Source organism: Arvicola amphibius, chromosome 3 (genome assembly GCF_903992535.2).
Source record: "Arvicola amphibius chromosome 3, mArvAmp1.2, whole genome shotgun sequence".
NCBI lineage: Eukaryota > Metazoa > Chordata > Mammalia > Rodentia > Cricetidae > Arvicola > Arvicola amphibius.
Genome location: NC_052049.1, coordinates 36,823,114 through 36,837,337, shown reverse-complemented (window position 1 = coordinate 36,837,337; position 14,224 = coordinate 36,823,114). Strand labels below are relative to the sequence as shown.

The 14,224-nt window shown below is 47.7% G+C and overlaps 1 protein-coding gene across 2 annotated transcripts in view; it reads right to left on the bottom strand.

The window, feature by feature from the left end:
- Positions 1-13,898, bottom strand: part of Map3k1 (mitogen-activated protein kinase kinase kinase 1) — a 66,249-nt gene extending 52,351 nt beyond the window's left edge. Inside the window, exon 1 of one of the 2 annotated variants that reach the window (XM_038323162.1) lies at positions 13,502-13,898. Coding sequence is in view for 1 of the 2 variants with exons in the window: in XM_038323161.1 (XP_038179089.1) it covers positions 12,675-13,141 (467 nt within the window). In the remaining variant the exon portion in view is untranslated. Of the gene's footprint in view, positions 1-12,674; positions 13,142-13,501 lie in introns of those variants that run through there. The other variant, XM_038323161.1, reaches the window with a different exon arrangement.
- Between the last annotated feature and the right edge of the window lie 326 nt (positions 13,899-14,224).

Sequence of the window (14,224 nt, the reverse complement as noted above, 5' to 3'; positions counted from 1 at the left end):
GAGGCTGTCCCTGGCCAACATCCCTTTATAGAATTAACTCTGAGCTAAAAAGGTAGCAGAAGTTACCAGAAAGTAGATTTATATCTACTGTCAGATCTGCTTCCTAACTAGGTACTGCCTGCTAAATATGTTCTATTTTCTCTGCTTTGCAAAAAAATATTCTCCTCACCAATTACAAGCTTCCTTAAAAACATTTCCTCTACTTAATGTTATTTCATATATGATTTTTTTTTCCTGTGGCTTCACTGCCCTGTCCTGGGTCTGGGTGTGTGTGTGTGTGTGTGTGTGTGTGTGTGTGTGTGTGTGTGTGTGTGTGTGTGTGTGTGTGTGTATAGACTGGATTTGTCACTGATGTGGGATTCCCCTCTGTATGCTGTGTGTTTTATTACCACTGGTTAGTAAAGCAGCTGTTTTGGCCAATGGTTGAGCAGAGTAAAGCCAAGCGGGAAATCCGAAAAGAGATTAGAGAGAAAGTAGGTGGAGTCAGGGAGATGCCATGTAGTTCACAAAGGAGACAGACACCAGACCCTTACCAGCAAGCCACACACACAGATTAATAGAAATGGGTTAATTTAAGATATGTCCCTCAGGCTAGCCTGGAACATCCTCCTGTTTCAGTCTCCGGAGTACTGGGATTCCAGGTAGATAGAGCCATGCTTAGCCTTCCACTGTTTTTCCTTATATTCATTTAAGCATCTCTTTATGGGTGGTATATAGGTTTGAAATAGCAAGAGTTTATAAATTAAAAAAAACTGTTTCAATAAGTTTAGCCACAAAAAATAACTTTCAAAATTAAATTTCAAAAAGGAACAAGAATTTAAAAGGAAAAGTGTGTAAACCAAACACTTCACTTCACCTTACAGAACGCTGATCGGCAACAGTAACCACAGTGTACCATGACGTAGGTCAGGAGGTTCAGAGGAGGAGCTGCACCCGAGCTGGCCACGAGTCTGCAAACCCTTGGCTCTCTGACACTCCTTCTTGGGTCTGTCTGGGACTGTACTCCAATGAGTAGCACAACGCACTGGTTTCAGGCCTCAGCCTCAAAAGCCAGGTCTGTCAGTTATTTTACCCCTGCATCACAGAGACTAAAAGCTGTGGTTTTCCTTTTTTCTGGAAAAATCTTTCAAAATAGTAAAGGAAAATGAATTTCTAACGAGATGATCACTATGTACACAAACAGCCTTTGCTAAAACAAGAGTCGCTAAAGGGTAACCTTGAGGGAGTGAGCAAAGGTGGGGCAAGCCTTCAGGGCCACGAGCAGCGCAGTGAACACTTTTCCCACTGGACTGAGAAATGTGAAGGAGCGGCATTCCCTCCCAGGAGCTGCATTCCCTCCCAGGAGCTGCCAGCAATAGGTAGCTGACGGGTCTGGCTCCCAGCTCTGCCACTCCTCCTCTAAGCCTGCTGACCCACTTCCTGGTGTACAGTGGTTACCTGTCCAACTACAAAGGCTTTTTATTTTGTTCTAAGCACTGAGACCTAAGGATCAGTCAGTGGAGCAAAAAATAAGGCAGAGAATTCGGTTCAGTTCTCCAGCTGGCCAGGGCCAGGGACCTTGTCCTCAGCTTGGTTTCTGAGACCCATCTGTACCCTATTCCACTCAGGCAGGGCTGCCTGAACTATACCTGACATGTTTCTAATTATTGATGACCACTGATTTGTGGGCCTCTCTACTTTCCACCCATTCGGTCCAGGAAAGCGTGTGTCCCAGTCTTTGGAACACTACAGGACTGAATCCCAGCACCCTGACATCTAGCTCCCAGCAGAAACAGCCAAGGTGTGGTGACCGTGGTAGGAGTGCTGACAGAAGGCACACAGTCCATTCACCCTAGCACACCCACTCCACGCCTCCACTTCTCTGACAACACCACTCCAGGTCCCTGGAGAGGGGCTGTGGAGGCCTGACAGCAGACACAAACCTGCCACAGACGTGTTCATGCCCAGCCAAGCTCTCTGCTTGAAGCATTTGAGCGTATTTGTCTGACCCGTGATGGCCCTGGATTAGTCTCAAGGGCAGTCTCGGCTTGGTACCAACATTTTTCCCCTGCCACTGCAAGTCTGAAATTTTAACACCAATCAGTTAGAACATTTGATTCATTTTACAACAATGTGCGCTTCAGACACCTCTTTGTAAATACTGTTGTGCCAAAGGCCATGATCACATATACAACGATAAAGAGAAAACCACAAAACTTTAAAAAAACAGGGCTTTTCTAAAATATAGAGAAGCTGTAAATCAAAGAGTTCAGCAGTTTTTACAGCACAGAACTGACTTCCACAAATAGACATTTATTTTTAGTAGAATACCAATAATTCTTTATTTCAAAAAGAGTAAAAAAAAAAAAAACCCCACACAAAATACCTCACTACTGAAACAGAATGAACATTTCAGACAGGAATCCTCCACACAGTGGAAAGAACATCTGCATTAAAGGGTGACCATGGGAGGGCACAGATGTTCAGTGGGTAGGGGCCTTGAGAGCCAAGAGCTAGAAGAGGCTGCACCATAGAGCATACCCGGCACCACCGTGTCTGGGCTGCATTTTAAGGATGGAGGAAAGTGTGGTGGGGCCGCCCCTGGGTTGACAGTCATCTGTGATGGAAAGAGGTAGGCCAACTGAGGGTGAGGAGGTTGATGAGAGCGGAGCAATTAGGGAGATGGCGGCAGCATTTCCCCCAGGAAGGCAACCCTGTGTGAGGATGGAAGGGCTGGGAGAACAAAGGTCAGGACAGAGGACTTACAGTTCATGACAGCACTATCATCCCACCCAGGGGGAGCTACCCAGGTGACAGCTGTATGCAGAGTGCCTTCACCAAAGCCAAGACGTTTAGACACCAAATACCATCACGGATGAGTCAGCAGAATGCCCGTTTCTGGGCAACTGCTGGCTTTCACCTTATCTTTCACAAGACGTTGTGACAACTGGTGATTTAGGAACGTAGAACTCCTACTCCACCCCCACTCCAAGCAAAAAAAAAAATCTGAAACACACGTCTTTGGAAATTTTTAATTATATTGAAAATTTAATAGACGGTAAAGGAAAACAATTTTTTCTTACCCAATAAACAGTGCTGAGACATTTCACTAGTCATCCAAAGAAAATAATGCTACCTACACCTTAAGTCACCTCCTAACGTTCAGACGAATCTGAGATTTAGGTTATTTTGAAAAACCAATAAAATATTAATAGAAAAATAGTGAACATTTAGACAGCATTTATAGTTTACTAAGCACTTTTTAAAAGAGCCACACAAACATGAATTCTTTCAGCCTTCCTAACAACTCTGAAGTAAGTAGACTTTATAATCTAGTTTACAGGTGAGAAAAACGAAGTAGTCAACCAAGTTTCCAGCTCCACTGCTCCAGTGGGGAAACCTGGATCACACAGAGCTTCTGTGCACTGACCCACTCCAGACACACCCTGGAAGAAAGAACTGAAATATGAAAACACAACGATAATGATTCTGAGTGCGAAAATACTACAGTCAAGCTGTAGTCATAATACAAACCAAGAAAATTGCAATAAATAATATTAGTAATATTACTAATATTCAAAAAGTCCTTAGAAATCAGTAAGAATAATAATTTCCTTCCATGTGTTAAATGAAACACAGAAGGAGCATGAAACTGTCTGGATTTACCACATGGACACTCACACTAAAAAGCTAGGACACAAGCTGAAGCGAGCCACCTGCTTCCATGGGCAGGTTGACAGGGACGGGAGATGGGACACAGCTGTGGTAATCTACATATTGACAAGGCTGGAAAAATGGGCACTGCCCCCACTGTGAATGTGAACTGGCACAATGCTTTACAGGGCGGTGCAGCTACATTATTGTATTTTTAAATACACATTACCTTTGACCAGTAATTTATGCCAGCATACCCATTTTATGAACCTAAGGGCACAAGTATATAAATATATACTTATTTCTAAGTATATTTAATTTATATATTAAATATATAAGTCACTACAGCTTAATAGAACAACTCAAAACAATATAAATGTCTAAAGATAATAAACTGTCTAGTTACTGACATTATTTGAGACTTTTATGTAGTCCTTAGTAAACAGCCATGTTTACTAAGTTAGCACAATGCTGCCAAGGAGAAATTTCTCCAGTGCTACACAGTATAGTAAGACCCCATTTGCTAACAAAACTGCTAACAAGTATATCCTTCTGTTGCTTCCAAAAGGACTGTCTTATCATTTTACTGATGAAGTTTATTTCTTTCAATTGTGGCTATTACCAAGATCTGGAAAGATGAAAATGGCATTGAATCCTCCCTGTAATATAAACAGCTGGGAGGTGCTAGTATACTAAAAAAAAAAAAAAAAAAAAAAACCCCAAAACCCAAAAAACCAAAACATTATTTCTAAAATTCAGAATAAACTAGATTAAGACACAAAAACTAAGCCAGGTGTGGTAAGCACATGTCCTAGAACTTGGAAAGCAGAAGCAGAGGGATTTAGCAATTTCAAGGCAGATAGGCTAAATTCTGAGTTTAAAGCTAACCTGAGCTATATAAAAAGACCCTACGCTAATAATGCCCATCACCCCCCAAAAAGACACAAAACCCGTTTCAAGCATCTGGCTCAGTGGGAGAGCCCTTGGTTAGCATGTAGGAGACTCTGGGTTCAATTGCTAAAAAAATAAGATGAGAATATACACACCGATTAGCACATCTTTTTCTGTCTGTCCATCCGTTTACTTTTTTTCTGCACAGCCTCTGAGCCTGCTAAGCATATTTTACGACTAAGCCACCTCCCCAACCTGTCACATCTTTCTAAAAACTAAGGTCCAATAAAAAAGCACCAATAGAAATCTTGCAGACCAGTAACAGAAATATCCAATTAAAATACTTTTAGGAAAGAAAAGAGTAGAAACTGAATACTATACTATCACAGAACACATACACAATTAATATTTTGCAAGTAGCTCTAACATTAACCCAAGCCCTTCAGTAATTTACATAATTTGGTCAATGCTGGGAAGCTGCAGCTGAGTGCCTGACCCTTGGACATCTAGGGAAAAGGTCGGGATATACTGGTGGCAGCTTAATGCTTATTATTATTTCAGAGAAATTGCAGGGTTTAAAATGACACAGACCAACAAACCCAGAGGTTTTCCCATGTGGAGAATGTACAGGTGTTTCTAAGGAGCAGCATCCACTTCTATGCAACTCTAAAGTACACTTCACTTACTCACCATCTAGGCTGCAGAGCTGCAGCTCCAGACAACCGAGAGGCTCACCATCTGAAGCATTAAAACACTTTCTATAAATAGCTGGGAAAATTTCCTTAATACATGCTACAAGCTCTGAGATGACCGGAAGATGACAATTTTAAATACGAAGCCATACTTCTTATTTATAATGGACATGATTTTATACCTAGGTTCCACTCATGTTATAGGTCGGAAGAGCTGATGCTCCACGCCATGCTGCTGAATGGTGCTATGGTTTAACAAACAGTGCTGTCTATCCAGGTGGAGCCGACTGTACCAACACCAGATGGCCCTGACAATCCCTCTGCCATAAAGGAACCTGCCCGTTTCTTGCAATGCTCACACTGTGCTCCTATAAATACTGTGAGGCAGGAACATCAAGACTGCAACACCCCAAATAAGTGTTAGTCTTGCACAAATGCCCCAAGACTCTTGTAAAATCAAAGGCCTTCACAAATCTACGTTCCCCCGCCCCACCCCCTGTGGCTGCCAGGGCCTTCTCCAGTACTAAACCGTGTTCTAGGTAAGGACTGCTGGGTTCAGTTACTGCCTGTCTGGTTCCTGTTACACAGCTCCACGGCGCCTGAAATCTCATACAGTGCTTGCCTAGCAAATCTTTTCTTTAATGTGAATGGGAACTTCTACTCATCCCAAAGTGACTTACCAAGATTATAAATCTTAGAAGCCAGTTTTCAAAGACAAAAATCCTGAAAGTATATCTTAAGTTTGAATAATGCCCTGAGAAGTTGGTAAAAGAATAGTTCTATTGAGACACAACACCTGTATGGGTGAACTTATTCCTACGTGTGCATCCTCAACTCCCAGTAAGTACAGAAGAGTCTTAGGCACTGAGCAAACTCCTTCTACCTGAGCGTGACCAGGTAGTACAGCCACTCTAGACCACATTGAGCCGACAGACTTAATGGAGGCTCCAGGCACTGCTAAAGTCCAGGAACTTCCCAGTCAGTTTACCAAGAGCCTGTAAGCTGAGTCTATGCTTTTGCTGCTTGAGCCCCTCTGGGCTAGGCCATAAACTCCATCTGACCAGAGGGAGGAACAGGGGACCCACTTGTTTGAACATGCCACGGCGCGCTCTCGCTCACGTTACAGCTGCCAAGCGTTTAGTATGCACCCAGCATTTTGCTGGGTACTCCATTCCTACCCAGCCACAGTCCTGCCCATTCAGGTCACATGGACTTCTGGGGCTAGCAGTCATTCAACAAAGGAGTCAAATTTAAAATCTCAACAATATCAATAGTGACACTACAGACACAAAAGCCAGACAGAGCAAGTGGAAAGCTTCCCTAAGAAAGGAACAACATTCTAAGATTTCAATACTGAAGCTGCCTCAAGAACTGAGAGAAGAGTGAAGACAGAGGGAGTATGAAAAGCACAGGCCCCCAGCAGGAGGTAGTATTTGGAGTTTAAGGAAATGAATGGGGGAGCCTAGGGACTAGGGTGAGCCAGGATGGATCTGAGAGGCAGCGAACCAGCCAGTCAGGCTCTCCTGAGGGAATGCTATGGATTCATTTGTTCTTCATTCCAGTGAAAAGGGTTTGAAAGTTTCTGGACTTAACAGAATCGTTTTTCTGGAGGGAGGAAACGAAGGCTAGGTTTACATTTAAATGGTCACTCAGGTGTGTATCATGTGGGCTGGAAGGGCAGGAGTGGGAAACAGGGTGCCCAAGAGACTGATCCGCAGTCTATGAGAGATGGTGGATGCCTCAACTAGGCAGGAAGCAACAGGTCAAACTGCCAGGCACCTGAGAGTCAGCAAGGCTGAGGGAGAGGGAGGCAGGTGCCAAGGAGGATTCCTAGGTCCTAAGTCTGCATGCAGTGAGCAGTCAGGAAAGAATGGCAGGTTCTGGAGCAGTGTGCAGCCAGGGAGGTCATGGCCAGGAAAACAAACTCCAAACTTCTTCTGAATAGTCAGTGTAAGGAAACAGAAGAGAGAAGGCTCAGGCCACCCTGAGGACTTAAGCCTAAAGTCTCCAAGGAAGAACTCTAAATTATTTTATACTTACACTTAAGTTATTGAAATAAGCTAATAGTCACAGCTTTGACATTCTATTTGCAGCATATTCTATGACTGTTCACTAAATGCCAGCAAACTGCTGCTCTACACCAAGCAAGGTACAACACATTAAAAACTGATTCTGGGAAAAGGGGTGAAGAACACGGTCCTGTTAGGATATTTAGGGTTCAGGATGCTGCACGACCTGCTTACGATGACTCGATAACCTATCAGTTAATGATACTTGAGCCATCCAGGAAGCCAAGCTCCCACCTGCCGTCTAGACCTGCCGTCTAGTATCTACCCCTCCTACTCCACACATGCTCCGGACAAACAGGCATACATGTGACAAACACACAGCACAGTGCATACTGCCCATGTGGCTCCGGAGACTTCCTCTGGAGTCTTCAAGAGGTCCAATGGCCACAGTAAGAATTCCCAGTGGACAGTCATGCACTTTAAATGTGTACCTAGCTAGGTCTTAAAATTTCTGTTTAGCATTCCATAACATGTCAGTCTGTAACACCAAGGTATCAAGCCAACGACCCAAACACTGGCAGTACAGAACTGCCTTCCACACAAACATGCCCGAATCAAGTGGGGTGCACCACTGGACAGCAGGGGAGACAAGGTAGTCGTGGTCATCTTACGCCCTAGAGCACGTTCTGTGGTTCCCTGCGTTGTTTTCCTAACTATCCAGAGCTGCTTTTACTAATAATAAGGACTGAGTTTTAAAACCAGTGTTGGCAGATATTGAATTTCCTGCTCCCATACGCTCATTTTTTTCTCTTTGAACAGGAAAAAAAAGATCATGCCTGAACTTGCAGCTTTGTCGACATCCACCAGAGCAGGCACGGAGTGTGAACCAAGTCTATGACTATTTACCAGTGCTGCACCCAAACCTACAGCTGCTCTCCTCTGAGGGAAGGAGATCAGAAGAAAGGAGCAAACCCAGCAAACCCACCTTTCCTAGCTATTGACTTGCAAGGCTGGACAGCTACTAACTGGCCTCAGGGAGTAAGGAAGGTGTGGGTGAGGTCCACTGCACTGGTTTCAGTCTGTCTGTCTCTGTCTCTCTGCACTGAACGCACTATGGTGAAACCCGCCGCTCTACGATCCACGAGCTGAAAGAGAGGCTCTGCACTGGAGATCTTTCTGTCAACCAGACCACTGTCTTGCAAAGTTCATTGACACTGAATGAATGAAATCTAAGACAGAAATTGAACACTATACAGCTTCCTTGTCTCCTTTCACTTATGATTTAATGCTGCACGAATCTAGGAAACATTCAACACTAATCATTTACTCTCTTTTCCAAAGTGTTGGGGAGGCATAAATAGTACTGACTTGTAAAATACTTGTCCTAGGCGGGTTACAGAAATGTGTCATAGCTGTACAAGCGGGGAGAGTCCAAGCCAGTCCTCTCATGACTCCTACTGAACAGCTCCCTTTTTAAAGTTCATCAATTAATTTAATAATTAACTTGAAAACAAAAATGGAAACAGCAGAACCTAATGAGAGGAACTGGGCAATAGAGGCAGGGTGACTTGGGTTGAATCCTATCTCGTCTGCTAGCTGAGTGATCACGGGGTTTTTATATCTCCAATTAATTTTTACCTCCCCCAATCCTCATGCCTGAGAGGGCTGCAGTGGCCTGCATGACCTACTGCCACACAGAAGGCAAGAAAGGTGACTATATTAAAGCGTGCCTGTCTATCTACAAACCCAGCCAGTGGTTTGTAAGCCACAGGGAAAATCCTTACGTTCAGCAATCTGCAGAGTACCAGACTACCTTCCCACTTGTGGTGAGTCATTTATTTTAACCCTAGCCCTCACTTCTTTCATGATTAACAATGTTCTCAAATTGTTTCTTAAAGATGACTTTGTTATTTTTAATATTGCCCATTCCAGCAATCAGACCCAGGCCTTGCTCATCACGCTAGGACACGCACTCTACCTCTGAGCTCTGACACAGGGGCCTTTCATGTTCTTAAGCAACTCTAACTTTTAACTAAAGGGACAGAAAGGCCAGGACTGAGGACGGCAAGCAGTCTAAAGGATATACATGGCACGTGACACAAACAAAGCACTCCATGACACGGGGCTCAGGAGCATCCTCCGTGGACCAAGGCTTTCCCATGCTGTGTTTTCCCAATTTCTTCCATATACATTACCTACCCCTCAGCCCAAGCAAGCACCTGGAGCACAGAATGCAAAGGCAGTACTAATTCAGCACTGTAAAATGCCCCTCACTTTTCCTCAGGATAACCCATTCCCCCCTACCTGTCCCTCGTCATACCCTTCTTCCTTTGGAACCGGATATCAGGGTGGAGGCCAGAGCAGCAGACTCAGCCTAGGCAAACTGCAGCTGGTTTTTTTTACTCTTGTTGAGAGCAACAGAACATCCCTTTCTCTGCACATTTTGAACTCTTTGGGGCCACAGTTCAGTGACCATTTCCAAAACATGCAACACATCATGCTTGAAGTGCTACAGAAGTGAGTCCTAGCTAACAAAATGGAGTCTTTATAGTGTATTGGAAATCATATAGTAAGGAATGCTGGTTAACCAGTCACCCTTGCCAAGATCAGATATGAAGAGAAAACAAAAGCTGGCAACCACTCTCGCTCTGATATTTCTCTTCCAGAATCCTATTTAATAAGGTTAATCTTTTAAAAATACAGTAATTTCCTTCACTGGTTTGAAACAAAACCTGGAGAGAATTCCTGAGTACAAAACCCTAGGAATTCATGCAAGGCTAGCTTCTGGGGCTGCCTCTACGATTTCAGAGAATCATCCACTCCAAGTTTCAAGGGACTTATTTTTAGGTTTATTATTAATGTTCTTATACCTCCCTTCTAGCAAAGGGTCAGTTATATTTTTAGCTAACAGCTTCTAAAGGAAGTGAAACTGAGGCCTATGAGGAGCCAGGCAGCTTATGAAATAGCTTTAGTTCTAAGCAACGCTAACATTAACAAGCACAGCATATCTTGCTCTTTCACAGGGCGGCAAATTGATAGTTTGGTGGAAGCTACAAAAATAGGATGGAGTAATTATATCTGCCAAACTCACAACAGCCTGTTCAATGAAGAGTAACGCTGTAATTTTTCTTCAAAGGCAGTAAATAGGAAGGAGAAGCCCCTCATTCTGTAGTATAAGGAAAAATCCCCAGCCCTTGGGCGCCACTTACAGGCACAAACTTTCATTGACTTCAGTTACTTCTCTGAAGGAGAGGGGGCAGACAATCTTTGATTTTAATAAATTTCTTTTATTTTAAATAAAAGAAATCTTTTTTATCTTTTACAAATGTGTATTTTCTACACTTTGAATTTTTAGACTCAAATTCGGAAACTGGTTTTTTAAAAAAACAAAAATGATGCAATAGGTCTTTAGACACAAGGAAAGGGTCGTCAGCCCTTCACTACCACTGAAAATAAACTGCGAAATATTAGTACTAAATTTTCCTCTTTAACGCATGAGTGTGACCTTCCTGAAAAGGAGAACACTGTTCAGCTGGGATCTGATCTGATTGCTTTACAATCATTTCCCCAAGACTTTAAGTGATAAAACAATAAAGCATTGCAACAGGAAACACAAATACATGGCAAAAATTGTGAATACCTCTTCTTTGTGATGTAAGCTTTATACCAGCAAATGAAATGAATTTCAACCTAGTACTACAACACGGGGTGGGGGGCACTACTATCTAGAAAGAATAGAGAATCAATATTACTGCAAACAAAGCTTTCCCATATGACATGTGAGATGTACCACCAGCATCCTAGCTAACAGTTCTTACTTTGTAGGCTGCCTGTGAATTAATTACAAGCCACTCCTCAAAGAGAGAGAGGAAAAAAGAAAATGCGAAAATTAATCCACATTACCCAGTCAAGACAGTTCTACCTGCCTTCACCTTGTCCTCTGACTCGTGTCCAGAGGCAACACTAAAGCTCTATAGACATTTTTGTAGCTCTTCTTATACTTCATGCAGGTCATTATACTGACAATGCTTAAGTGTGGCAAACTGTATTATCACATAGGAAAAAAAAATAGGTTTCATAAGACCAGAGAAAATTAATTCCTCAAAGTTGGAGTTAGCTTTTTTTTCTTCTTCTTTTACCTCCAGATAATCTATAGGTAACAGTTGCCACCTAAGATTTATTCTGGTTTTCTAATCCTCACAGGAACAGGAAATCCTAAAGGCAAGTATCTGCTGTAAGAAACGTGTACAAGTGCACACGGAGAGCTGCAGCAGGGCCACTACCTCCCTTCTTCCCCACACTGCCAGAGAACGGGCAGGGCTCAGCACACTTTTTACCACTGGGAGCGGGGGTTGGGGAGGGAAACCACCTCCGAGTAATAAACTGACCGTGATTTTAAACAATCCAGGGCACAAAAAAAAAAGGGTCAAATTACTTTGATAACTAACCGAAACCAAGATTTCCTACTGTCAGATTCGACACACAAACACTCTCCACTCATAGCAAATGTCAAGAAATCCTACAGGGCCACCGGGCGACTATCACAAAAACCTATCTAGCAACTTCACACATTCGTCAAGATTCTGCCTCTGTATAGCTGAATCAGAATTTTTGAAGTTTCATATACTTGAAAGAATTTCCCTTAACAGAAAAATTTCCAGTAGCCAAAAAAGGGCGAGGCCAAAGGGCCGTTGGTGTAAACTATCTTACGGACATCCTACTTCTGGTGCACCGGAAGACCCCTGCGAGCGAAGCCCGCAGCCCCGCACGGTCCCTGTCCCCGCCACGCAGCGGGGCTGCGGGGTGCAGTCCCCACTGCCTTGAAACTGAATGGCTGACACATCCGGTCCTGAATCCTGCAGCACTCCGCCAAATGCGAACTTCAAAGGCGGATTCAAACTCCCAGCACCAGGCGCTGTAGCCTCAGAGGTGCAGGAGGAATTCCCAAGGACACGCAGTGAGGGGAGCCACGAGTTCCCGCAGACCCGGCCGCCCCGCCAGCCCGGAGCGACCGCCCGCGTCCATTTGACAGGCATCCCCCCGCAGTCCCCTGAATCCCCCGGCCGCCGCCCGCGGGCGCGCCGCCCGAGCCCGGCCCGGTACCTGGCCGCGGGCGCGCGTCCCCGTGGGGGCCGAGGGGCTCTTTCCTGTCACCGCGCGCGGACCCACCGCCGTCACCTTCGCGCTTCGCGTCCCCCACTCCCCGCGAGTCGTGGGGGCTCGGCACGACCCTCGGTCCGGCCCCAGGAGCCCCGCATCTCCGCGGCTCGCACGCCTGTCACATGTCCGCAAACAATAACAAACTCTCCCGCACGTTCCCGTCCCGTCCCGGGCGCCGCCCGACCTTCAGGGCTCGGGGACTCGGGGCCCCCACGAGCGGAGCCCCGGAAGCCGCGCTCCGTGCTCGCTTCATTCATTGCCCGCCCGCCCGGCCCGACCCGCCGCTCACCCGGAGGGGGCCGCTGCAGCGGGAGGCTCGGTCCCCGCGGGGCTCCGGGCGCCGCTGTCCCGCGCGGCCGCCAGCTCGGCAGGGTGGGCGCTGCCGCCGCGACTCGCCGCTCCGGGGGGCGGCGGTCCCGCCGCGGGCTGGAAGGCGCTCGCTCCGGCCGCCGCCACCGCCGCCGCGTCCGCGGGCTCCGGCGACGGGGAAGTGGATGGGCAGGGCGGCGAGGCGGTGAGGAAGAGCGGCGGCTCGGGCAGCTGGTCCAGCTCCACACTCCGCACTTTGCGCAGCTGCCGCCGCCGCCAGTCCGCGCGCTCGCGGCCCACGCTGCCCGTCTCCCGCAGCAGCCCCGCGCCCGCCGTGGACGCGCCGCTTCCCTGGAGAGCTCCGCCGCCGCCGCCCGCTTCGGGGCTCGCCGCCGCGGCGCCCGGGAATCCCGACGACGAGGCGCGATCGCCCGCCGCCGCCGCCATTTTCTCTCGCGGGCTACATTCGCTCGTGCCTGCGGGGGAGGGAGGGGGCGGGGAGAGCGCGGGGGGCGGGCGGAACGGCCGGCGGGCGGGCGGGCGCGCGCTGGGGCCGAACGCGCGGGCGCGAGCGAGGCCGCGCCGCCTGGCCCGGGAGCGCGGAGCAGGCGGGCGCGCGACGCAGGTGGGAGGACGGAGGGGCTGCACGGAGGCCGCGCGGGGCGCTGTGTGCCGCGAGTCCGCGGCGGCCAGGTAGTGCGGGGCGAGGTCGCGGCTCGGCGGGAGCTCGCCCACCCTTGTGCAGGCAGGCGGTCACTGGGGATTGAGTCGGTGGCGCTGGCAGGGAACGCGAGCGGGAGGACTCACAGTCGGTCACTGCACGCGCTTCGTAGCGAGCGGGTGGTCCCGCCCGCTCGCACCGGTCCGGCCCGCGCCCGACGCGCAGGTGGCGCCCGGGACTGTCGCCTGCCGCAAACGAAAGGCCGTCGTTGTCGTTCAACCAGAAGGACGCGAAAGTCTTCTGTTAGCAAAGCAGACCTCTTGTCCCGCCCCCGTGCCACAAATAACACAACTTAAGATTTCCTGTGCTACCTTGTGCACAGCCGAAACCGCTGGTTTGGGACACCCTTCCCCCTCCCACCGGCTACGCAGAGGGACCAACCCGGGTCTCTGCCAGGGGTTACTCCCCAGTCTTGGAAAGGCAAGCTCCGACCGAAAGCGGGAGAGCACGTCTGGGGAAGGAGCCAGCGCTGTGCCAGGAAGCGCTGGTTCTTGCCATCTTCCACCAGCGTGTCGTCCTCCCCCCCCCCCCCCCCCCCGCCACCCCCGATGCTCCCCGCTGCACGTCCGTCTTCCTGGCAGTCAGGTGACAGACCGGGTTCCCGGGTCCCCCACCCCCCGCCGCTCCCAGGTTGTCCTAAGCGGTGTCCTTCGCCTTTCCACTGCCCGAGAGTCTTTCCAGAGAAGGTGCTGGGGATAAAAAAAGAAAAAAAAAACAAACTGTACGTGATAGTGATTTTTTTCCGACCACTTTTCTACGGGGTAGAGCTACTATCTCTCTCTCTCCTCCCCTTGTTTTCCTCTACTTTG